At 35.3% G+C, this 25,050-nt stretch overlaps 1 protein-coding gene across 1 annotated transcript in view; it reads left to right on the top strand.

The window, feature by feature from the left end:
• The window catches only part of LOC113519410 (dual specificity protein phosphatase CDC14A-like), a 36,726-nt gene extending 23,928 nt beyond the window's left edge, over positions 1-12,798 (top strand). Inside the window, exons 4-9 of the mRNA XM_026904508.3 lie at positions 7,698-7,907; positions 8,223-8,541; positions 9,385-9,523; positions 10,121-10,307; positions 10,553-10,856; positions 11,333-12,798. Coding sequence (XP_026760309.2) covers positions 7,698-7,907; positions 8,223-8,541; positions 9,385-9,523; positions 10,121-10,307; positions 10,553-10,856; positions 11,333-12,009 — 1,836 coding nt within the window. The 3' untranslated portion in view covers positions 12,010-12,798. The remainder of the gene's footprint in view (positions 1-7,697; positions 7,908-8,222; positions 8,542-9,384; positions 9,524-10,120; positions 10,308-10,552; positions 10,857-11,332) is intronic.
• The last annotated feature ends 12,252 nt before the right edge of the window (positions 12,799-25,050 follow it).

Genomic DNA, 25,050 nt, shown 5'->3' with positions numbered 1-25,050 from the left:
ACCATCGGGCCCACTCGACTTATGGATTTCGAGGGAGAAAAGTGCTCTACGCACTGAGCTATGCGTGAATTTAATGTCAGGCATAGAGCTCCTACAACACGTGATGGTCGGTGGTGATTTCATCCCGTCATCCAATGTCGAGTTTGACGCAAAGATGGATCCAAGAAGATCGGCCTTTTCCTTAGCGTTCTGGGCCAACGAGTCATCCTCCCTGCGCAATGGTGGAAAAGATGACTTACAGAAATTCCCTTGTGCAGCTTTGGCAAGAGACCAGAAAGCTCGAGTCCCAGAGGGCAAACTAGCGAGGAAACAAGCTGCGTCAGACCATAAGCCAAAGCAAAGTCATGAACAGATCTTCCCGCATAGTCGGTTGTACGTGAACCAAGCCATTCGGTATGGTGGGCATTAAAATCGCCAAGAATCACGACTTCAGCGGAAGGAATCTGTTCGAGCAGGGAATCTGTAGCCATTTGGACGTGCTCAATGAGTTGGTCGGTTTCGATGTTACCGCTGTGGGACCTGTATAGGCATGCATAGACGCGAGGATGGTCATTTCAGTCTACGCGCAGCCATAAAATAGACAGGTCCGTACCTTCAAGAGTTCCAAGACAGCAGATATCCTCTCTGACATACGCGCATACACCGGCACGCGAAACAAAACAATGTTCAAGTTTATAGCCCGGGTACGTCAGGTATGAAGTTTCGTTTGGAGAGGATATCTGTGTCTCCGTTAGAAAGAGCAATGCCGGCCGCGCCGTTTCTAGGTGGTGGTGGACAGCGTTTAGGTTAGAATGTAATCCCCTGATATTGCAGAAGCTCACATTGAGCGAAGGGGATGCCGTAGAAATCTTGCTCCGTTTGCCCTTGGTTCCAAAGAGCGGAATTTTGCCCCCCCAGAATACGCAGGGCAGCCCGAGCGTGGTTGCTCGAGAGAGGATTCTCCAGCAACATGGTTACTGGTACCTCCCTGGGGTATGCTATTTTTTTTTAATTCCACTGCCATGGTTGCGTGTTGTAAGATAGGGGGACGGGGTTGGGGAAAGGATTTTAGGAATAGGAAAGGGATGGGTATGGGATGGGTATGGGATGGGCCTCCGGACTCCCTCACTCACCGTACGGAATGTGATCGCACTGAAAGTGCAACCACTTAGCGTCGGTATTCTGTGAGCTTAATCGAATTAAAGAAGTTGCTGAGAAAAATACAGAACAATACGATAATAAACTAGCGTCTGCGTTTAATCCTCCGAGGAGATGTAATTTTACAAAGGTTTTTTGTATTTATTTTATTATTTTTTTAATAAATTTATTGTAAATAACAAGAAATAATCATTGTAAAAAAATAGGCACTCTATTGTTGAATTTTCGTCAGACCAACTAATCATCGTTCATTTTTTTAGGTTCAATGGGGAGACCTAAAGATTTACGCATATGGGAGCACTACCGTACTTTACCAAACAAGTCTGTTTCTTGCAAGCTTTGTAATAAGGTCTACAAATTCAGTAATGCTGCCAAAATGCTTCAACATCTTATCACTTGTCCAAAATCTCCAGAAACATTAAAAGACTCTATGAAACTTATAAAAGATAGCTCGTCCAAAACCAAAATGTCTGGACTGTCAGAGATAGAGACAAATGATTCTTTTATAAGCCCCTCGTCGTCTGCTAACACTACAATAAATGCTGAGTTTCAAGACACCGATGATCATATAAAAACAGAATTAGCGAGAGCTATATTTGTAACAGGGACGCCATTATCGATGGTGCAACATCCTTTATGGATACAATTTTTCGAAAAATTGCAACCAAAATTTAAAATACCTTCACGTAAAGCTTTAGCGACAAAATACTTAGATAAAATATATAGAGAAATGCGTTTTGAGTTAAATGAGGAACTAAATGCTTGTAGTTACTTACACCTTCAGTGCGATGGCTGGTCTAATTTAAGAAATGAAGGAATAATAAACTTTCTTATATCAAAACCTCAACCTGCATACGTTAAAAGTTTGAATACAGAAAGTAATCCTCACACTAGTGAATACCTTAGCCAAGAAGTTGAAAAAGTAATGAAAGTGTATGGAGCAAATAAGTTTCTTGTACTTATTGGCGATAACGCTAGAAATATACAAAAGGCATTCGAATTAACAAAACTCAAATATCCACATGTTGTTCCTCTCGGTTGCTGTGCACATATCCTTAACTTGTTGTGCCAAGATATTGTAAAGATACAAGAAGTAACTGTGTTTATTATGCAAGCCATAAATATAATAAAAACTGTTAAAAGGAGTCAACGATTAAGTTCCTTGTTGATAAAATCAAGGCAGGGTGAAGATTCTACACAAACACTAAAATTGCCTTGTGCTACAAGATGGGGAAGTCATGTTACTTCGTTAAAAAGTTTGAAAGCAAATAAGATAGCTTTGCAAATATTAACAGTTAGAGAAGATGTGGTAATTTCAAGAGATATTAAAGATTTAATTCTAAGTGATGATTTCTGGACGAAGACAGGGGAATGTATAAGTATTTTGGAACCAGTCACTGAAAGCATATTTTACTTAGAGAGCGACCAGAATCGTTTGCATCGCACATACATTACATTTAGAGATGTACAAGCTAAGATACGTTTTGCATTAAATGAGATTTCGACATTGAGCGAAGAAAGCAAACAGCAGATTCTAACATCAGTATCTTCAAGATGCAATATGGCAATGAGGCCAATACATTTTGCAGCATATATTCTAGACCCCAGGACTCTAGGAGTCGAACTTACTCAAGAGGAAGAACTTAAGGGTATGGAGTTTATCTACAATTTAAGCCAACACTTAAGTTTGTCAAATGTAATGGCAGATTTGGCGTGTTATAAAGCTAAAGAAAACTTTTGGGCCAGAGGATTTGTATGGAGCTCATTAGATAGCATTGAGCCCCTAATATGGTGGAAAGGTATTTGTGGTTCCACTGAGTTAAGCAAAGTAGCGATTCGTATTCTATCAGCTCCCTGTACTTCGGCAGCCACTGAGCGTTCCTTTAGTATCCAAGGCTACATACATAATAACAAAAGAAATCGACTTACAACTGAAAGAACTTAAAAAATTTCATTCATTTGTTATAACTGGAATCTTAAACATAAAGCTGAATGCGAGGACATTCAGTTTAATGAAGAAAATACCTTAGAAGCTTTCATTGAGCAAGTAAATGAACATAACAGTTTAGACGAAATAGAGCCTATCGAACCTATACAATTCATCGCTTGTAATAACTCTGAATCTGACAGTGATTGACTGTAGTTTTACATTTTACTTTCATCTCTTTCTTAATAAACTCAAAATCAAATTAAAAGTTTTTTATTCTGTAGGCTGCATAATAATATTGTCTATGTCCAGTATAGTGGACGTCTTGCGGCTGAGATGACGATGATGAAGTACAAAATCATAAACACCCAAAAATTTGGGTGTTTATGGGGTTTAAACCCAATAAACCCAAAACACCCGGTTTTTACCCACCAGACTTTAAACCCACCCAGGTGGATTGCCCATCTCTAGTTGGTGGTTTCCGCCACCTACGGTATAAAGGAAAGGATTGAGGAAAAAAGGAAGGGAACGTTGGGAATGTGTAAAGGAAATGAGTGAAGGAGGGGAATAAGGGACTTATGTGGAAAAGGAAAGGGGGGGAGAACACTGCATTTGCGGAAAGGACTGGGACACTGCAGCGGCTCGGGAGGCCGGGGTCGCATACCCGTATGCCCTTATTCTAAAATCGGACAGATTTCTAGAGAAGAACACCCCTGACGCATTCTTAAGCATTTATAATATTAATAGTATTTAAATATCTATCTATCTATTGTTGATCTCTACATCCGTATTGGCCCTCCCTATATTATTTTTGTAAAATTTTTAAACTAGTTAATATAATAATTAATTTTAAATTTTTACATTGTTTACACATATTTTAAATACCTGCAAATAAAAAATATTTTATCGCGTTAAGTCCCGATAGTGTATTTAAAATAGTTAATATAATACCTACAAATTCTTATTTTTTTAATGGGTGAAAATGGAATGTTAACCCCGCCTGCGTTATCGGTACACGCTGGCGGGTCACCAGTGGGAGATGATCGATGAGGATGAAAGTAGGTTAATTAGCTCATTGTGGCAAATACAAGAAGAACTAATTTCCAAGGGGAACCGCGTGGAGATCGACCTGATTGGGTCTATTGATAGCAATAGGACTTTTAGACTTCCATTACTAATAATCCCTTTCTACCCACAAAATCGTATTAAGTATCGCCAATTCCTAAAAAAAGTAAGTACCTGTAAAAATTCTTCGATGTTTACCCATAAGCCACATCGTCCTTGCAACGTTAAATTGATTTTGCTGCCGTTTGACCTTAATCGATGCTATCGTCACTGTATTTGTATGGCCAATTCGTTAATGAAGACGATAATGATTCGACGAACTATTAAAAAGTTAGAGAATAGATGTAAACATGTACGCAGTTCATTATTTAATATTGGTTTTATCATTTTTTTTACAATTTAATTTTGTATCGTTTTTATTTTTCAATATAACTATATATATATATATATATATATATATATATATATATATATATATATATATATATATATATATATATATATATATATATATATATATATCGTAAGCCGTACAGCAGTTCGGTACTCACGTGAACACATAATGATAAAGAAAGTTCAGAACAGAACAATGCACAACTCAAATTATATACTTTGATAAATTTCACAAGAAAACATGTTTCGTGCTCTCACTGAGACGCTGTTGTTTTTGTTTTTGTGGATTGTGTTTGTTATTCGCTAGCTTTTTACTTGGACTTGATCGCGAAAATTTTACGCTATTCTCAGGTCGTTCACTTTGCCGGTATGCATAATTTTATTGATGGCCCTCTCTATTACGTACTAAATTGTATTTTGACCTATACAATGCTATATATATATATATATATATATATATATATATATATATATATATATTATAATGTTTTATTAGGTACTAAGTTTTTTCCGCTTCTTAGTACACGTGTACTTCAGAAGTAGGAAAACTAATGATATAAATCATTTCCAGATGTAGCATCAAGATAGACATATACCATTTTTGAAGTTAGATACCTTGAGGAATACAACTGCGAAAACCGTATTCATTTTGAAGCAGTAGTTTTTGCGTGAAGCCGAAACAAACATACAGACAGACACAATTTCTAAAAAATATTATTTTGGCATGTATTGTTCTTATTAAGACTCTTAATGTTCATTTTTATTAACTTTCTCCCATTTACAGACATTGTCTAGTTTCCATTTTATTATATTAGAAAGATTTACGTCACAGTGTGTGTGTGTTACAGATATGCACACATGTAGTATTTTGGATAAAAAAAATATATATTTATATTATCTATGTATTTATATTTTTCATTCATTCATATCAACTGTTAATTTTCTACTGCTGAACATAGGCTTCTCTCAAAAAGGGGGGTTTGCCAATAGTTGTTAAGCTTGACAGGCAGGTTGACAACCGCATATAGGCTTTGGTGATATTTTAAGAGGGATGTTGTAGCCCATCCCTTGTCTATTAAGTTCCCTTAGTCAGTAGTTTTAGTTAGAACGTCAAGGTCAGTTTACGAAAAGAAATTACTTAAATTTAAAACTGTGCAAGTATTTTTAAAGACAACTTTTTTTTTATTTATTTTCTTAAAGATACTACACATAAATTAAATTTACGTATTTACGAACTAATGCTCTAAGAGGGGTAAAAAGGTTTCTTCAGGGTCGGCAACGCACGCGTAATACCTCTGGTATTGCAGGCGTTCATAGGCTACGGTAACCACTTACCATCAGGTGGGCCGTATGCTTGTTTGCCATCTCAGTGGTATAAAAAAAAATTCGCTTTAGATTATTTTATTATTCTTATTTGATAAGACTACGTAGATGCTAAGAATTTTCTAATTTAGGCCCAACTGGATTTTTTTATGGGTGAACATGAAATAGTGACTCCGCCTGTGCTATCGGTATACTAGCGGTTCACCAGTGAAGGATCATAGATGAGGAGAAATAGGTTAGTTATCCCACCGTGACGAATTCAACATTTATTAATCACGATAGTTTCCAAGGGGAACCACGTAAAGATCGATCTGATAGGATATATTGCTAGCAATGGGACAATTAGACCCTATTACTAACAATCCTGACAAGCTAAAACAAACGCAGAGATTTTATTGACGTTTCTTTTAGTTTTAAAATACTGACGCATATAATAGATTGTCCACAAATGCTTCAATTGTTTAACTTTCGTGTTCCCTCTAGAATACCTCGAAAACAGATAACACCTTTATGTCCTCCGTTAAAAAAAAACAGTGTTAGGAACCAACTCGCCTGTACCCAGATTATGTAGGATTCTGAATGCTCACAGCGATCAAATTGACATCAATTTTGGATCCATCTACAGCAGATATAACTTATTGAGGAAAATCTTAGACATAAGTTCTTTATCTATTTATTATTCAGATATTGTTATTGTCATTGTTAATAATTATTAAATATTATAATAGTGCATATGGTGTTCGCCTGTAAAAGACTTTTGCATTAGGCAAAATTATTTTTTGTGTTATTGATTAAGTAGCATGTAAAATGTAAAAGTTGTAGGTGAACCTTCTTAAATAAATAAATAAATAAATGAATCCCTTTCCCCTCGGCTCAGCCAAATCGAATAAAAGGCGGACGTTAAATAGCTAACAATCCCTTGTATTCCTTAAATATAAAAGGCAGTAACAATGAATTACAGTAGTACATTAAGAAATTATAAATAAGTTTAATTCGTGTTGTTTCAAGCCAGTTAATTGGACCGCGGGATCGTTTAGCCTCCCACTCGTTGCGCGCCGTGTGACCGTGCCTTTATGTCCGCCACCCACTGTGCTCCATCCTTTTTCGTGAAATAAGAAAGTTTTGTTTCTTAGTCTATATTTAGTTTATTATGTAATAATGTTAAAATATCTATATATAACGTTTTTACCTACATAAAAGTCAGAATCATCGCTTATTTTTATGTAAATATTATGTATTTTAAGTGTGGTCCCGGCATAGAATGGGCCACCCCTTATTTTTCAGTGGTTGTCGTAAAAATAAACCAAGGGAACTTAATAGTCTAGGGATGGGCAGCAGGCGTCCCTCTTTCAAGATTACTAAAGCCTAACTGCGGTTGCCAGCGAGGGAAGGGATTATAAGCAATGCGGGCTACCAGTTCTATTGCTAGTAATATATCCTATCAGGTTGGCCTCCACGTGGTCCCCCCTGAAAACCATTGTAATTAAATGCTGTTGAATTCGTCACAACGGACCAACTGACCCATTTTTCCTCTATCATCTCTCACTGGTGCCTCACCAGTGTATACCGATAGCGCAGGCGGGGTTACGATGTCATTATCATCCATAAAAAATAAACTGCAGTTGCCAATTCGTCTACCAAGCGTGACAACTACTGGCAAACCGCCTCAATAGAGGAAAGCCTAAGTTCAGCACTGTATAGTTAACAGCCGATATTGTAATATTAAACTCTAAAATACGATTGACAATTATATATCTTTATACTTTTTTCGAAGGTCAAGGAAAATAATCACTTATCAGATGAGCTAATAGCTCGTTTTCCTTTTATTTATAAAATAAAAATATTTCCACAGATAATATACCTGAATGGGAGTGCAGCAGCAGTTTACAAGCAACTCACGGACGGCTCCGTGTGGTCCCTCCTGACGTTCAGAGACGCCTCTGGGGGGCCTCCCCTCTTCGACATCTCATTGTTGGATGTCCTACATGGCGTGAAAGTGGCGCACGACGCAGGCTTCTTCGACTTCGAACACTTTGATGCCGAGCAGTATTTACATTATGAGGTTAGTACTAAGCATGTTTAATATCAGTACTCCAATATCTAATTGAGTTCGTCTGGATATTGATTGATTTAGCAACCGCAATTGGTGTTTTAATAGAGACGCTACTACCCGATTTGGCAATTTAATGGTGGAAGGATTTCCACTATTAAATTCCTTTAGTGGCCTCTTAAAACGCCCACGGAAAGGGAAAAGGTGGCCTGTTCTGTGCCGGGGTCACAAATTCTATTTGAATGTCGTTTTAGGCAATATTTATGTCTAGACCTTTTTTTATGTCACTAGAATTGCAGTTTATATATTTTTTTTCTTCTTTAACAGAAAGTCGAGAATGGCGACCTGAATTGGATAGTGCCGGGCAAAATGCTCGCGTTCTCCGGTCCCCACCACCGGTCGCGACTCGACCGCGGCTATCCCCTCCACAGCCCGGAGCACTACCACGAATACTTTCGCACGTACAACGTGACGACGATCGTGCGACTCAACAAGAAGTCGTACGACGCGAGACAGTTCACATCGCATGGCTTCGAGCATCGAGAGTTGTTTTTCGTAGACGGCTCGGTGCCGTCGGATCTGATCGTCAATAGGTTTATAAAGATCGCAGAGACGGCCAAAGGTGCTGTTGCAGTACATTGTAAAGGTAAGTATTTCTATTAAGGTGGTTGGTCACTAAAGAAACTTAAACAAGAAATACTAGATGGCGCTGGATTCGTGTTGAGTGGTTTTTATTATATATATATGATGGTGTATATATATATATGGTGGTAATTATATTTAATTACAAAATTAATCAACATTAATCAATCAATAAGAATCACAAGTTTCGATTCTAATTTCTTTTCCTATTTTGTTCAGGGACCTTAATGCAGTCTCGGGGTGAAGAGACACGGGGCTAGTACCTATTTTTATTTTTTTCATTCATTATATATCTTAAAAAAGACAAATTATTAGAACTATTCAGGACAGAAGGGGGAAAATATTAGGACACCTGATACGACACGACGAACTTATGAACATTATAATAGAAGGTAAGATAGAAGGAAGGAGGAGGAGAGGGAGACCGAGACATAGTTACATCAGGCAGATCAAGGAAGGAGTTGGTGTCGTGTCGTATCAAGAGGTGAAAAGACTCGCTGAAAATCTTAGTGAGTGGCAAGAGCTCCATCGACAAGAGCGCAACTCTTAAATAGATAGATAGATAGATTATATATCTATAAGAAAAAAAAAAGTATACGCTGGCGGGGCACCAGTGAGAAATGATTGTTGAGAATGAAAAGGCAGGTCAACCCATCGTGATGAATACACGTGGAATCCAACAAGATGGTTTCCAGGGAGACCATGTGGAGATCAACCTGGAATATTGCTAGCAATGGAACTGGTAGTCCGTATTACTAAAACAATAACCCCCCCCTCCCCCCTCCTATATCTGAATATTAGATGTTTACTACAGGATATTCAAGAACTTCATGTGTTTTACCCACAGCGGGCTTGGGGAGGACGGGTACACTGATCGCGTGTTACATGATGAAGCACCACGGGTTCACGGCGCGCGAGGCGATCGCCTGGCTGCGCATCTGTAGGCCCGGCTCCGTCATCGGACACCAGCAGTGGTTCCTCGAGAAGTGAGCACTTTAAATTATAACCCGATAGTTAAACCCATGTTTTTTTTTTTTATAAAATGTAATCAATACTAATATTTTAAAGAGGGAGAGCTTACATTGTTTCTTTGTAATGGATACACTGAACTCGATTTTTCGAACTCAATTTTTTTTTAAAAATTGCGTGTATTAGCTTTTAATATAATACTATTTTTTTTTTCTATCCGAGCGATCCTGAGGCGGATCTCTAGTAAATGAATGAATGAGTATATTTCATTTGCATTATACAGTATAGAGAATAAGTAATACAATTAATAATTGTAACGATACAGTTGTATAAGTATATTAAATATATATTTTAAATAAAATACTGCTTCAGAATGTTTCAAACTTTTACATTTATAACACTAAGTTTACTAAAGGTAGAATGTCATATTTTATACGTTTAAAAAATACGCAATAAGTTACATTTTTTATACGCATAGTATAGACGCCTTATCACCAGCATCAAATCGCGAGGACGTCTGTCGGAATCTTCAATTTATAAAAAGAAATATTTGTTATATAAGATAATATATAGGATATTGTAACTGTAATATATAGATATTGCTATATATTTAGCGCGCAGCCCCGTATGCACGCGGAGGGCGAGGCGTACCGGCGGCGGCACAACATAGCGGCGCTGCCCGTGTTCACCCGCGGCATCTACTGCGACCTGCCGCCCGAGCCGCCCGAGCCGCCGCCGGCCCGCGACAAGCCCGTCTCGCTGCAGACTATACTGCACAACAACAAGAGTTCACCCAGCAAGGTGAGCTTCTCATATATTTAAAACAAACTGCAACATTTGTGATAAATAATTTAATTGGTCTACGTCTAAAATTTCCAAATTTAAAACTTTTAATCAAAGCTTAACTGCGGTTGCCAATCTGCCTGCCAAGAGTAGCAATTGCCTACAGGCAAAACTCATGGGGAGGCCTATGTTCAGCAGTGGACAGTGTACGGCTGATGTAATAATAAAGTCCAGTCATTATCAACAATTATCACTTCTTTCAGCTTGACAACGCGAATGCATTGAACGCAAATGAAACGGACTCTGAGAACAATGTAACTACAGTGATTGGGAAGTACAAGACGACGCCCACTCCCATGTTGCCAACGAAGACCGTGTTCACGCCCAAAATGAACTACATGATGCCAACGAACAACATCAGGAACGCCAACAACACCAACCTAAAGCCGCAGCCGAGGATCGTCAACTCGACGATGAAGTCGTACGCCGCCAAGACGTCGACCTTCCCGCCAACACGAAGTGCCAACTCGCAAGCCAACAAATTGAATAGTGTCAAACCATTCACAGGTACGTGGAACTTTGCTTATTTGCCATTCTAAGTTGCATAAACACAAAAGAAACTTTATTAACTAATATATTAACTAATATAACTAATATAATATTAACTAAAGTTGTCTCCTTGGGTGTCTTTGATCCACCCATGTTTTTACTGTGAAGCAGTTGTACTTATATAGCTGTGTTTTGATTTAAAGGTCAGATATGGCAGTGAATTATACGGTATGCAGGCATAAACCATAGTCCTTAGGAATGCCATGGGCATCACAGTGCATTCTATGGCATCCTTGGTCCTGTTCATGTCAATAGGCGAGAGTTGCCATTTTCTATTAGGTGGGCCGTCTCATGTATTTGTTATTCTAAATATATAAGTATTTATATTCTTTGTTCTACACACAAATGTCTCTTTTACAAGATTGCAAATCTTTAAAATATTAAATAGTTTTATATGTTGATATATTATGATAATTAAGAATCTTACTGCTCAGGTAAAAGCAGTTTCCACGGACAACGTGCCAATCTCGCCCGTCCCGCCATGGGGTACACGCACGGAACAAGTCCGCTCAAAACCTTCACCCGAAAAACGGTAAGCGTGAGCAAAATCACCACAAACGATACCTCCGTAGCCAATACAATCAGCAACGTCACATCGACACTGTCCGCCCTCACGGAGAACTGTCATCTCAACGGCAAGAACAGACTTCCATCAGAACCGAATCTCAAAAGCGTCACCCAGACCAAAGGCAGCACCACAAATATACCGCGTAAAAAACTCATAGTGCGATCCAACTCCAATTCACGCAAGAAACTCCCCAAAAACAACGTGCCCAAAAGTGGTCTCGAGGCCACCCAGGAACTGTCTTCCAGCGACACCAACGTCACCAACATATCCGCAGACTCCCTCGAGATACCGTTCCGCTTCAGGCGGAAAAGGGACAAGTCGAACAGTCCAGAGCCCATGGACTGCATATCGAACTCCGTTATTACCGCTGACATGACCCCGGACAACTTTGAGGAGACCAACAACTCGCAAGGTAACAAACTCTACAAAATAAAGGCGTTAAGAAAAAAATGCCCCGCCTTTGGCGTTAGTCTTTTGAAAAAAGACGGTATTCAAACTCGGTCGAGTAGTTGCGCCAGTAACTCCACTGTTAAGAAAAAATGATCCCTAATGATCGAGTCGGTTAGTTGTAGTTTACGTTTGCACATATAGAGATTCTATAAGTGTTTTTAATGTGCATAGCACATGTTGTATTCATGTTGATAGATTTGTTTAGATGCTCTGCTACCAATAGTGAAATAATTTTATACAATCGACTGAATTTTTATTGGACTCATATCAAACTAATGCTCTGAACTAAAAAGACATTTATTTAAACAAATTTATCAACCCTTAGACGTGATAGAGCGTGTAAATGTTGTGAACCCCACGGAACAAGACAAGCCTAAATGTTGATAATCTCACAGATCTACATCTGTACAGACTACATAGGATACGTTTAGGGCTAGATCGGTTGATTGCCTAATGTATTTAATACTTTTTTTTTTTATTACTTTCAAGTGCAATTTATAAATTATTTATAAGATTTTTTTTATCATCTGCATAGCTATGAATCTCGTTTATTAATATGCATACCCAATTAATTTTTACCACAATAATTGCAATATTTTTTTAATATGAATTATTCTATACGTATAAATGTGATTTATGCAATAATTCATAGATATTAGAGATTTACGTCGGATTTGTATTACAATTAAAAAAAAAATAATTGATATATAATATCGGTGTTATGTGATCGTCTATAAAAATATTTGTGTTATATTAGCTAAAGAAATCTGGCAATGAAATAATAAGTTTTATTATATATTTATTTAACATTCTTTTAAAAGCGTTACATATAAAATTGAGACTGCAAAAACAAGCCATATATATATAAAACAAAGAAACATTTACACTACAATAAAAAACGATAATTAAATTATTTGCCGAAATTATAAATTGTGTATCGTGATAAACTTCGAAATGGCAAAATACAAACAAGAAATACTCGTATATTAATTACCTGTAATACTATTGTAAATATTAGTAACATGTAAATGTTACTAATTTCAGTACTAAATATGACTTTAACACATATTATTTACTAGTGACAAATGAATATTATAAATATGTACATATATACTAATGAAAATAGCAGCGTTTTACCTGAAATAAAACGCATATTAAAATACTTACCTCACTGGAAGCTTTATACATTGAGAGAGCATTTCCGTTTCCGTCGTTAGCCAGTCCTAAATTATTATTATTATACCGGAATTTCCGGCTCAGTGGCGACACCTGGCGGGGATGCACGATTTTTATTTTTGTAAAAATGTGCTTCCTATCGTCATTGACTCAATGTTTCACCAGGCAAAATAAAATTAAAGCTTCCAGTGAGATAAGTATTTTAATATGCGTTTTATTTCAGGTAAAACGCTGCTATTAAAGTACTTGACCGTCACTGGAAGCTTTATACATTGAGACCTGTTTGTTATTGCCTGGTGACGCCACTACTTCTTTGTTTAATTAAATTTTAATACACAAAGGTACAAGGTGGGCTTAAAGCTCAGGACTTGTGAAGCATTAAGTTATCGAAATAGGAACTAGGGGTGTATATGCAATGCCATACCTGCTTGCTCTATATAATTAGGTACTTTGAATAATAAGTAATTGAAACGCCAATGTGATAATGAGTAGGTTACAGCAAAAATAAACTCGTCTTTATTTTATATATAATTAGGTAACATAATAAATATTACATAATTCATGTACTTGTGCTAACAAAATTAAGTATAACTAAATTATAATGATTTTATTAATTATTAGTCAGTACCAAACGAAACCCATGATAAATCAAGTAATTGGATTAAACAATCGAGTAATGGTATCAGAATTATCGCTCCTAATAACTTCTCTTCGATAAAACTGTTGGAATGTATTAACAGATTGCCAATTCCCACGAGCTAGAATATCTTCAACAGAATGATTCTCTAGCCAACTTTTAGAGGCTACAGCTGATCGAACGCTTCCTGGAGTAGCTGCTATATCGGCTTCCTTTAACAGCGTTCTGATCCATCCAGCTATTACGGTTCGTGAAGCAGGCTTGGCAACACCTCTAATTGTAATGAATAAATTAAAAGACTTTGTAGCATCACGTCTTTCTTTTAACAAAGATATAGTTCTCTCTATCCAAAATAGCGGATTTAGATTACGGTTATCGGGATTTAAAAGTAATTTCCAACCAGATTGTCTATAAGTACTGCTGTCAGTTTTTGAGCCAAATTGGGGCCAAAAAATTATATTATCATCAGATTTTACACAGTAAGGTGGATCTATCCTGAGTAACGTTAAATCATGAATACGTCTGCCTGAGCATAGTAGTAACAAAATGGCAGTATGTCGTGATACTTGAAATATATTATTCATATCTATTATGCAATTGTTTAGGAATTGACACAACTTACTGACATTCCAAATGGGTGGTTTACAAGTTTTTGGATTTTTTAGGGAAATTGCTTTTAAAATATGTTTTACTAGGACATGTGAACTTAGTTGACAAAACATATCGGTATTACATAAAGTGGCAACAACTGATTTGTGTAGAAGAATCGTATTATAAGATAATTTATCTACTAAATATAGATCACATAAAAATTGAGCTAACTGTGATCCAGTTGGATTTGTTGGATTGATACTTTTATTTCTACACCAAGAAATCCAGCGTGCCCATGCTGTTTGGTAAGTTTTCAAAGTAGACTTACGCCATGAGTTTTTGAGTAATGAGCGTTGTTCAGAGTTCCATGATTCTATCGCTGAAGACCACCCCCACATTTCCACACCTCCAGTACAATCTCGTCTACTTTCGGAGGTGGGAGGCCTGTCGACGTATCGACTAGATGTTGGTTGAGGTTCCTCAGAGTAAACGGTGCTGATAGCGCGCGGGTTTTCAGATCCGCTCGCCAAAATACTTTTTCCCACCGAGGAACTACTAACAAAAATGTCCCCGTCGACTGATTTAAGTGAGTTAATACTTTGGGAACCAAATATGGGGGTGGAAATACCCATGCTATTGGATAATTCCATGGGACGCTGAATGCATCGTGAAATAAGGCTTGATGATCGGTTAAATCTCGAGACACATAATTGCTTGTTACATGTGCCGTTTTTGATGCAAAAAGATCTATCACTGGGTTGCCCCACTTTGCAAAGATTACTTCCACACATGCAGGTAATAAATGCCACTCCGGGGGTCGGCGATGGCGACTTAAATGATCGGCATAATTGTTGAATTTGCCTGGAAGGTAATGTATGTTGAAATGTATTTGATAATGATCGAGTAAATTTAGAATTTGTGAAGTTATTTCCAATAATGCTATTGATTTTGTACCTCCTTCTTTCTGTAGATAAGCGACTGCCGTTTTGCTGTCGCATTGAATTAGGATTGAGCTGCGACTTATCTGAGGAGCATAACTTTGGAGAGCATGAAGTATGGCCAACATCTCTTTTTGATTGCAGTGAAGATTCTGTTCCTCTGGTGACCAGGTCCCCGAGAGAGCTAGATTGTTTATTTGTGCCCCCCACGCCCGATCCGAAGCATCTGTTGCTAAGAAATTCACCGCAGGAGGGTGATGTAGTGGTGTGGATAAATGGCAATTCTGTACCCACCATTTTAATTCGTTGTTGGCTTCCTTCGTTAGTGGGTAAGCTCGAGATGACGTTTGTGGTAGTGAATTCATCATTGTTAATAATTGTCGATGATTGAGTCGTCCTCGTGGCACAACAAAACTGGCAAAGTTTAGAATCCCTACTATTTGTTGTAACTCTTTGACAGTTACTTTTTGTTGTTCGAGTATATAATTCGTCTTTTTTGCTAAGGCGATAACCTTCTCCTTTGGTAGAGATTTTAGATTCTCCCAAGGTTTCCAGTCTATACCTAAATAAACTATATTCTTTTGAGGGTAAAGTACCGATTTTTCGAAATTTATTTGCCAACCCAAATTCTGTAGCGTTTGTATCGTAAGTTTTACATGGTTGCGCAAGGTATTTTGATTCTGATGTGCAATAAGGAAGTCGTCTAGGTACACTATGATTCTTACGTTCCATTTTTGCCGCAACATTTGAGCAATCCAATTGGACAGTATGGAGAAGGTTTTTGGGGCTGTACTCAGGCCAAACGGAAGACAAGTCATCTCTAATAATTGTTGGTTGTATATCAGTCGTAGGAAGCGTCTTTGTGACTTTTTTATACTGAGGTGAAAATAGGCCTGCGACAAATCTACTTTGCATAGCCAGTCCCGAGGTTGCAGGAAGTTCGGAATGCGGTGCATGTTTATGAGATGAAACGGTTTGACCGTTACATATTTGTTTAGTGCTCTTAGATTGAATATAGGACGAGCTGTTCCGTCTGATTTTGGTACCAGAAATAGAGGCGAAACAAAGCTGGGAGAGACATGGGCGACTTTTAGAATTCCTTGCGATTTCATTTTGTTTATTATTATGGACATTTCTTTTGAGACAGGAGTTTGCAAGGGGCATTGTTTTAGATTTGGATATAATAGAGGAGGTTTTTTAAAGAAAGGTATGCGATAGCCTTGAATTAATTGCAAAACAATTTCTGGTGCACCCATATCTTTCCATTGTGTGTGGAAGAGTTTTAACTGACCTGCTCGAAATGGCTTTGAGTCATTGTTTCTGTATTTTTTGATTTCCTTTATGGGAATTTCTGGACGTATTTGTACGTCCTCGGTTATTTCCACGGTTGTGCTGCGAGCCACGGTCGTGAAATGTACCCTTGCCCGTGTTAGTGTATTGAACATAGAAGTATATCGTACAGGCGGGTAGACAGTATGTTGACACTGATATCCACCCCGCGAGGGTGGATTATTACATGCATGTGCATGCAAACTTGGTTCGTAAGAGTAATATTGGTTTCCACGCGATGGAACCGCTTGTCTTTTTATGCCTTGTCCCCGCGAGGGATGGCGGTTAGATAGATTAGGTTGATTTTTATATTGTGAAATTTTATCACGTTTTAAAGGCCAGAATGCTTTTCGCATTCCACCAACTTTTTCTAATGTAGATGTAAAAGGCTCAGCATCAAATATGAATGTAGCAGATGGAGGAATTCTATTCAGAGAAGCTTTTATCAGAGGATCACGGACTTGGCTTATAATACTCTCCCGCCGCATTTCAATAGATTCAGCTCTATGGCCACAAACTAATTGTAATAAATCGGAAGATATTTTATGGAAAGGACCTTTTTGAAATATTTGCTCTAACTGTAGATTTAAATTTTCAACATTTAATTCTTTCGTATTTTTGGCCCAAGAAAGAAGGTCACGAAATCCCTCTTGAAGGGATTCTCTTTGCTTTAAAATGCAAAAAGTTATAGCCGCGTATGATTTGTCAGCATACGCTAAGTTACGAGAAGTGTCATACATTTTGACTTCCTCATTAGTTTTTAAATCAGTATAGCCTGGAATATGATTATACAACTTTTGTGTTTCAGCATATCTCACATCGGACCAGGAGGAGGTGCCTAGGCGCTGAACCTCTAGCAACTTTTTTAAAAAATCATCGGGTGTTTTTGGGACAACTGATTCCTTTAACTTAGTATCAATATCAAAAGTAAAATCTTTATTTTCACAAGAAAAGCAATCGTCAACGACATCAGTATATAGCTGGCCACTAACCTCAGATGAAAGCGACACGTTGTCATGACAAAATGTATCATTTTCAACATTCTTACTAATAATAAACATTTCTTTGAGCTCACCCAATTCTTTCACCAATTTGTCCATTTTGCGTGCAGTGCGACGAGCACGCTTGCCTTTCTTACGGTGGCGGCGCGACTGTTTGTCTGAATATGACGAACTAGAAGAGCTGCTTGAACTGCTACTTACACTTAGGATTCGCTTGTGCGAAGTCCCACTGGAACCAGCTACAGCTTGCGGCTTATCACATAAATCATTCTCATCATCAGCCATCCTATAAACAAAAGATATTAAAAAAAAATCCTTATCTAAAGAAAAAGTAGTGAAGGTACTCATACAGATATGAAATTTCTAAAAATAACTTTTGTTAAGAATTGCATTAAAAATGGACGGTGAAATAAAAATTATTATAAAATTATTATTATAAATCCTTATAATCAATTTTTAGTCGAATAGCATTTACTCTTAATATGAATTAAAAGGATCGTACGAATATGTTACTGGCTAAAAGTAATGCAATATCGTAATCCGAACGAAAAATCGTTTATAAATAACGATCACGATATAATAAAATAAAAGGTACTTACAGTGTTTCTTAAGGATAATTAAATCACTTTATACTTATTTACTGAGTACCACTGCAGAAACAGTGTTGCTGCAGACAAGTTACTTCGACGAAAAACGAAACGCCAATGACGATAGGAAGCACATTTTTACAAAAGTAAAAATCGTGCATCCCCGCCAGGTGTCGCCACTGAGCCGGAAATTCCGGTATAATAATAATAATTTAGGACTGGCTAACGACGGAAACGGAAATGCTTTCTCAATGTATAAAGCTTCCAGTGACGGTCAAGTACTTTAATAATTACATTAAATTTAGGTTTATTGTAAGGGAAATAAATGCATTACTCCGTGGGAATAATATATTTGTTTGCTTGAAACTATTCCAAAATTTTTTTACTTGAACCGGTTCCAAATATATCTTTATCATTACAATTTTTTTTTAAATAGAATTGTCTTGGAAATATTTTCTTTATTGACAAATTTGATTAGTAACTTTAGATATTTGTAAAAAAAAATTAGTAAGACATTTATCGGTGGAGATTTTCAACCGACTTCAAAAAGAAGGAGGTTTGTAATTAGGTTGTATTTTTTTTTATGTTTGTTACCTCATACGTCTAATAATTCTAAACCGATTTGGAAAATTCTTTTTTTATCTGAAAGAATACACTTACAGGTCGGTCCCGTTGACATTTTATCAAAATCGGTTCAGTAATTTTTAAAACAAAATAAATGATTTTGTCACAATTGAAGTCTTTTTTTTTTGGTACTTAATTTTTAATTATTAAGTTTACAATAACTAAGGACCACAAAAAAAAATTCATGCTGCAATTCAATTGTCCCAATTATGGCTTCTTTTTACTTCTATTCCCTTAACTATTGTTTTATTTTCTAACGTATAACGAGCCATTAGACAATCAGTTGGTCCACGTAGTGAGTAAGGAGAAATATTTTTCTAGTTTGTAAATTGATAAGTGATTATCAAATGCCATTTTCGTAGCTTTTATTGAGCCTCTCGTTGTTTAGATATGTTGATTATTGTGTTGATATTTTGTTGGTCAGAGTACATTCTTAAAAGGAAAATCTAATAAGCAATATGGCTAGTTCGTATACACGTCATCGTTTTCAGTGATAAATATAGCCATTTTATAAATTCTATGTACGTATACCACAATGGTGACAGTAACTACCCTATTAATGATTGTCTGTCATAAATATATTTTATTTTGTTTAAATACTATAATAATATCGTTATTGCTTACATATTTAGCGTTAGCGATAACTTTTCAAAGCTACAAACCTTATTGATGCTATTATGACAAATACTAAAGTATTTATACATTATTGCATATGACTGTACTCGCTGTTACTTTTACTTCATTCAATTCTTTGATGACTTCATAATTAAAATATTGTTGTAATTGTTCTTATTTCTTTCACACCAATTTTATTGTTGTAACAGGTCCAAATTGAAGTAAAACAGATTAGATCAGATTAATAAAGTATAGTTTTATGTAGTTAACAACAAATTGCAATGGTTACACATTAATAAGTGCATTCTAAAAACATTATTAATTAAAAAAGAAAACTATTTATTAAACTATTAATGAAAAAAAAACACTAAATAGCTAATAATCTTATTTATTAATCATTAATAAATATTTAAACATTTTTTTATTATTATAATTTTATTGCAATACTTTTATAAATATTTAATAACAATAATTAGCGATATTTTATGTTGCTTATTTTAGAATGCATTTATTTAACATAATATTGTTTAATCTATCAAAACATTTATATATGTATTGTCACAAAGTATAAATATAATGTACATTAAAATAAATAAATAAATATATAATAATAATAATTACATTTTCCACGCGTCACAAACTAAAAATGTACTGACGGGGCGAATATTACGTACGTTATATTTTTATTGTAATAACTTTTACAATATTGCTTTTACTATTTATCAGATAAAGTTAAAAACATATTGTTCTTAAGTCTATTGTGATTTACTTTCAAAGCGGGACTTTGAGGATTTTTTATTTGCATTTTTTTTTTTATTATATGCAAGACGTAATCTAAATGTTTGGTAGGATTTAAGAGTTACCTGCAAGTGGATTTGAACATTTTTGTCTAAAGAGACATTCTTGGAAAATCGACAAGCTATTAGGATTTGGTTTTATTAAATGATACGAGCAGTGTTAATAATAAAGAGTCTATTGAAGTGATGAGCAAATAAGCACGTTAACAAAATTATCAATCAAGTAGAACCTTTTCTTACTGGTCGCCATTACACAACAAACATGGAAGACAGAGAATATCAGTGTTGCCAAATTATATTTCCATAGTTATCCAAAATTACTTTAGTTGCCATATGTAATTTAAAAAATTAACTTCAACGCAATGTTAAGCATTCCATACTTTGAATTTGACAGCAGGTCGCATCATAGAGCTTTCATTTTTTTGTAGTATTTTGACCCATGTGCTTTTTGGACAAAATATAGTTACACTGATAGAATACTATTTAAAGATGTTAATAATATCTATTGCTACCTGTTTTGAACATAAATAATTGTAACTAAACGCTTTACTGTGGTTTTTTAATTAGATTACTACACCAGTTGCCAGGTAACATATTTGTTACATTAAAATATAAAATATTAATATTTATTTTTTTATCTCTTCTTTTTATTCCCTTACATCCTGTATATGTGTTCAATAATGAATAAATTAATTAAATTAAAGCTACATCAACCTAAACGTACTGTAACCAAGTTCCACTAATTGTCGAATTTACCGCGCCATATCAATATTTGTACACGTTAAATATAAAAATATCCGACCGGGCACCGCCTATTCTCCCGAACTATACAATCGAATATATAATATATTGTAAATGACTTGTTTTTACTGTTAAACAAATGTTTACAAGCTGTACTTACAATTTTATATAGTGAAATAGCAATATGCTTTTTAGGTAGTGGACCTTTCTGTCGAAGAAATAACGATCTAAAAGTGACAAGATAATTAGAGCTTTTCCTATTAAGTTTGGTCACTAAATAGAATTAGACAAGAAAAACTAGATGGCGCTAGGATCAGGACTAGTGGTTGTTGTTATTTTGTAATAATTTGAAATATTTTTTTTTTTAAATTGGCAAGTTTGTTTAGTGACCGACCACGATAACTTGATAGCTGGACGTGTTAGTAAAGGAAATTTTAAATTTGTTTAGGAACATTTTCGGTTTCACTAATAGAATGTTTTTTTTTAAAGAACTGTATAAAATAAACTGATGTTTTTTTTTATAGAATTATATTATAAACACCATTGAACATTTTAGATAGCAACATCTAATCCCAAACTAAGCCGATTTTGTACCATGGATACTATATTATATATTTAATTCTTTTTTCTACACCATGCTTCCCTATTTCCAAATACATCTCTTATTAATTATGATTACAAATAAGATTATTTAAATACATAATGTGACAGTATATTAAAACGATTTCTACATAAGTACCTCGCATTTTTTTTAATAGATAAAGACTTTATAATAAATTGTAAGTACAGTTGAAATATAGAATTATAAAGATACGCTTCAGAGGTGCGGCAGCTAATAGAGTGATACGGTGTTCTTTATATTCGTAGTTTAGACATATTATATGTTACTCAGGTGTTGCTTCTTGTTCATATATATACTTTTAACGGTGCCTAAATTGTATTAAAGCTGACCTATAAAGATTTGTAATACTGTTATGTTCATACAACGTGTAGACATGTAACAATTCATTCTTTCCCAGTCAATATTTATAATATCCTGCTGCTTAGGGGGAAAGGGGTTGTTAGTAATGTAGACTGAGAATCCCATTGCTAGCAATATACCCAACCAGGTCGACCTCCTCGCGGTTCCCCCTGGAAACTATCATGGTTAATTCCTGATGAATTCATCATGATGGGCTAACTGGCCTGTTTTCATTCTCATCTATCACCCTTCTCTGGTGCTCCGTCAGCGTATCCCGTTAGCGCAGGCGGGGTTACCAGTACCATTTTCACCCATCCAAAAAAAAAATTATTCTGCTGCTATCAAACGCGAAAGCTTGTAAAAATATATGGATTGGTTTTTATTATTGTTTCACGTTTAAACAACTGTTATTGATTTATTAGCTAGCTATTAGGAGTGAGTAATATACCGTTTCAACCGTGAAGCAGTTGTGTTTGCATGGCTGTGTTTCGGTTTGAAGGATGGGATATAGCGTGAGTTTACAGGGTACAGAGGAATAACACCCGAGTACTCAGGAATGGCAGCGCATGGGGGGTATGGTGGCAAACAAGCTGACGGCCCACCTGATGGAAAGTGATAACCGACGCCTATAGACATCAGCAGTACCATGGACATAACAGAGTATACTGTTTCACCCATTATATCCCCCATGCGTTGCTATTCCTGAGGACTTGGGTGTTATTCCTCTGTACCCTGTAAATTCACGGCAATAATATTTATATATGACAGATAAATTTGATTAAAATTGCTTACACTGACTATCTTATCAAACCATTGTTGGTCCACGCCTAAAGTGGAAAAAAAAAACCATAATATCTATCCAAGTTACACAAAATTCTACCTTATGTAATTAATACTAAAGTCCATTTCTGCAAAAAAAGAATGTCTGGTTTCATGTCTGCTCTGCATTTTTGAGTGGTTTTATTTTATACTAGCCAGAATAGTTATAATTGCTTTTAAGAGGCCTCACTCGTTAAAAATCGCTACTATTTAAATTTTGCGACTTTTGTTATTATTATTTCATATAAGATGTGATTTCAAAACAGAAATTAGTATATTTATTGTCATTTATACACATTTTAATAATTAATTTTCCAACAATTTTTCTTTATTATTAATGCTTATACTTTGTTTAAAATTGTAATATAACTTATTGGTTGTCCGTATAATTAGATCATAAAATATGAAAAAATGCAAAATGCAGTTTTTGAAATGTGGTTGTAATATTGTCAAAAATTGTTCATTGTTAACGATTTATTTGTTAAAGATTGGATTTATAATGTTTTATTTTTATATTTTGAGGAATTTTTAAAAGATGTGTATCTTGTGTGTTTTGTATTGTTGAATAATTCATATATGCTTTTAATTATTACAGTGAACTATAGTTTTCCACGCATTATACGATTTGAAACCGAATAAATATTATTATAAAATGCATTACAGGGAGTCAGTGGATGCAGTAAGCTCAGGATGCCTGTGTTCTTATATAATAGAATATACTGGGACACCTGTGCAGATAAAAATTATAAGATCTAATTCCAGACTAAGCAAAGCTTGTATAATAACTAATGAATAACTGATATATATTTTAGTATATACGCCAAACACCAACACTATTAGGTCTCTTAAATTTGACTTTACTTACAATATAGATTTTTCAATAAATTAATTAAGCTAATAATAATAAATTGGTTCTAATCAATCTGATTATACTGGACTAATATATATAATTATATTTATTTTCAAATCGTATAATGCAATAACTTACATGGTAATGGCCTAAGTTCTTCCATTCGTTACCCAACTTACACTGTATAAGGTTGAAATATATTAATTTGTAATAAGTACATAATATTATAATTTCTAATTGGTGCGTCACGGAGTTACGAAATAGGGACCAGAGCGTATTAGTGATACATATGTATTGTGTACATTGTTTTCTGTGTCTGTTGTTCAAATATTAATTTATAAATTGATATTAAGTTTCGATCTGACGATCTAATCAGATACTAATGTAATTGCACTATTACCTATAGATATATGTACATAATCGGGTACAGCATCACAGAATGGTGCGTAAAACGCTTGTGCTTAAAATAAAATTAAAAAGATATATTCCAAATTATTTTATTGTTTTATTTACAAATATCACTTAAAATTACATTAACAGTTTTCGTTGATACGAACTATTATTACATTGTACAATATTCGTGAATATTGTACAATGTAATAATAGTTCGTGAAAATTGTACATTATGTGATCAATTTTGTACAGAAAAGAAGTTATTTTATATTGTGATAAAATAAACCTATATACGACTATATGTTTTTAACCCGGATTTGCACTAATCAACAATAGAATTGTCTAACAATGTGGCTACAGGCGATTAGAATTAATATCGGCGAGAAGTGGTTTTAATTTTTTTTTACAAATATCTAAAATTATCTGGATAAATAAGTCGGTCGGTGAAAATAAAAATTGTGCTAAAATAGTTTAGAGATAAGCAAAAAGGTTAGAATCTTCTAGACTCTAAATATCTTGTCTGTTAATGTCCTTTATTCAAAGCATAACCGTAAGTAATACCTACGATTCTTTAGTCGTCTGCTCATAGTACGCTTACACAGAAAAGTGATTTTGTGATATAAATGCATTATCACAGTTTTACAATCGACCTTTGACATTGACTTTTGACCTTTATTGCACCAATTAAATAATATACAAAATACAATATTTTTGGTTTCAAAGCAAATACTTATACTTAGAAATATAAGGCACTTATTGGAGGAGAAAGGTTTTTAAGTGACGATCCCGTATCAGCAAACGTAAACGTTTAGACCTTAGACTCTAAACGTAGACTTTAGTCCCTAGTTAGTTATAGAGCGACAGCCGCAATTGTATTGCAGGGAATCAGTAGGCGCAGATAGTTCAGGACCGTTTTGTATAGCAGTCTATTGTATGGAGTGTAGAGATAAGGAGAGCTACCTATTTCATGTGGGGGAACAGTAGCAAAAATGTCCAGCTGTAAGCTGTAAAAAACCTATTAATTAGCTAATTTAGCTGGAAAGTATAAGATGAATTTAACAGATGTTAAAGGAGT

Source organism: Galleria mellonella, unplaced genomic scaffold, assembly GCF_026898425.1.
Source record: "Galleria mellonella isolate WM207_F2 unplaced genomic scaffold, CSIRO_AGI_GalMel_v1 utg352, whole genome shotgun sequence".
In the NCBI taxonomy this organism is placed as follows: domain Eukaryota; kingdom Metazoa; phylum Arthropoda; class Insecta; order Lepidoptera; family Pyralidae; genus Galleria; species Galleria mellonella.
Note: the sequence above shows the minus strand (reverse complement) of the source record. Positions and strands in the feature narration are given on the sequence as shown.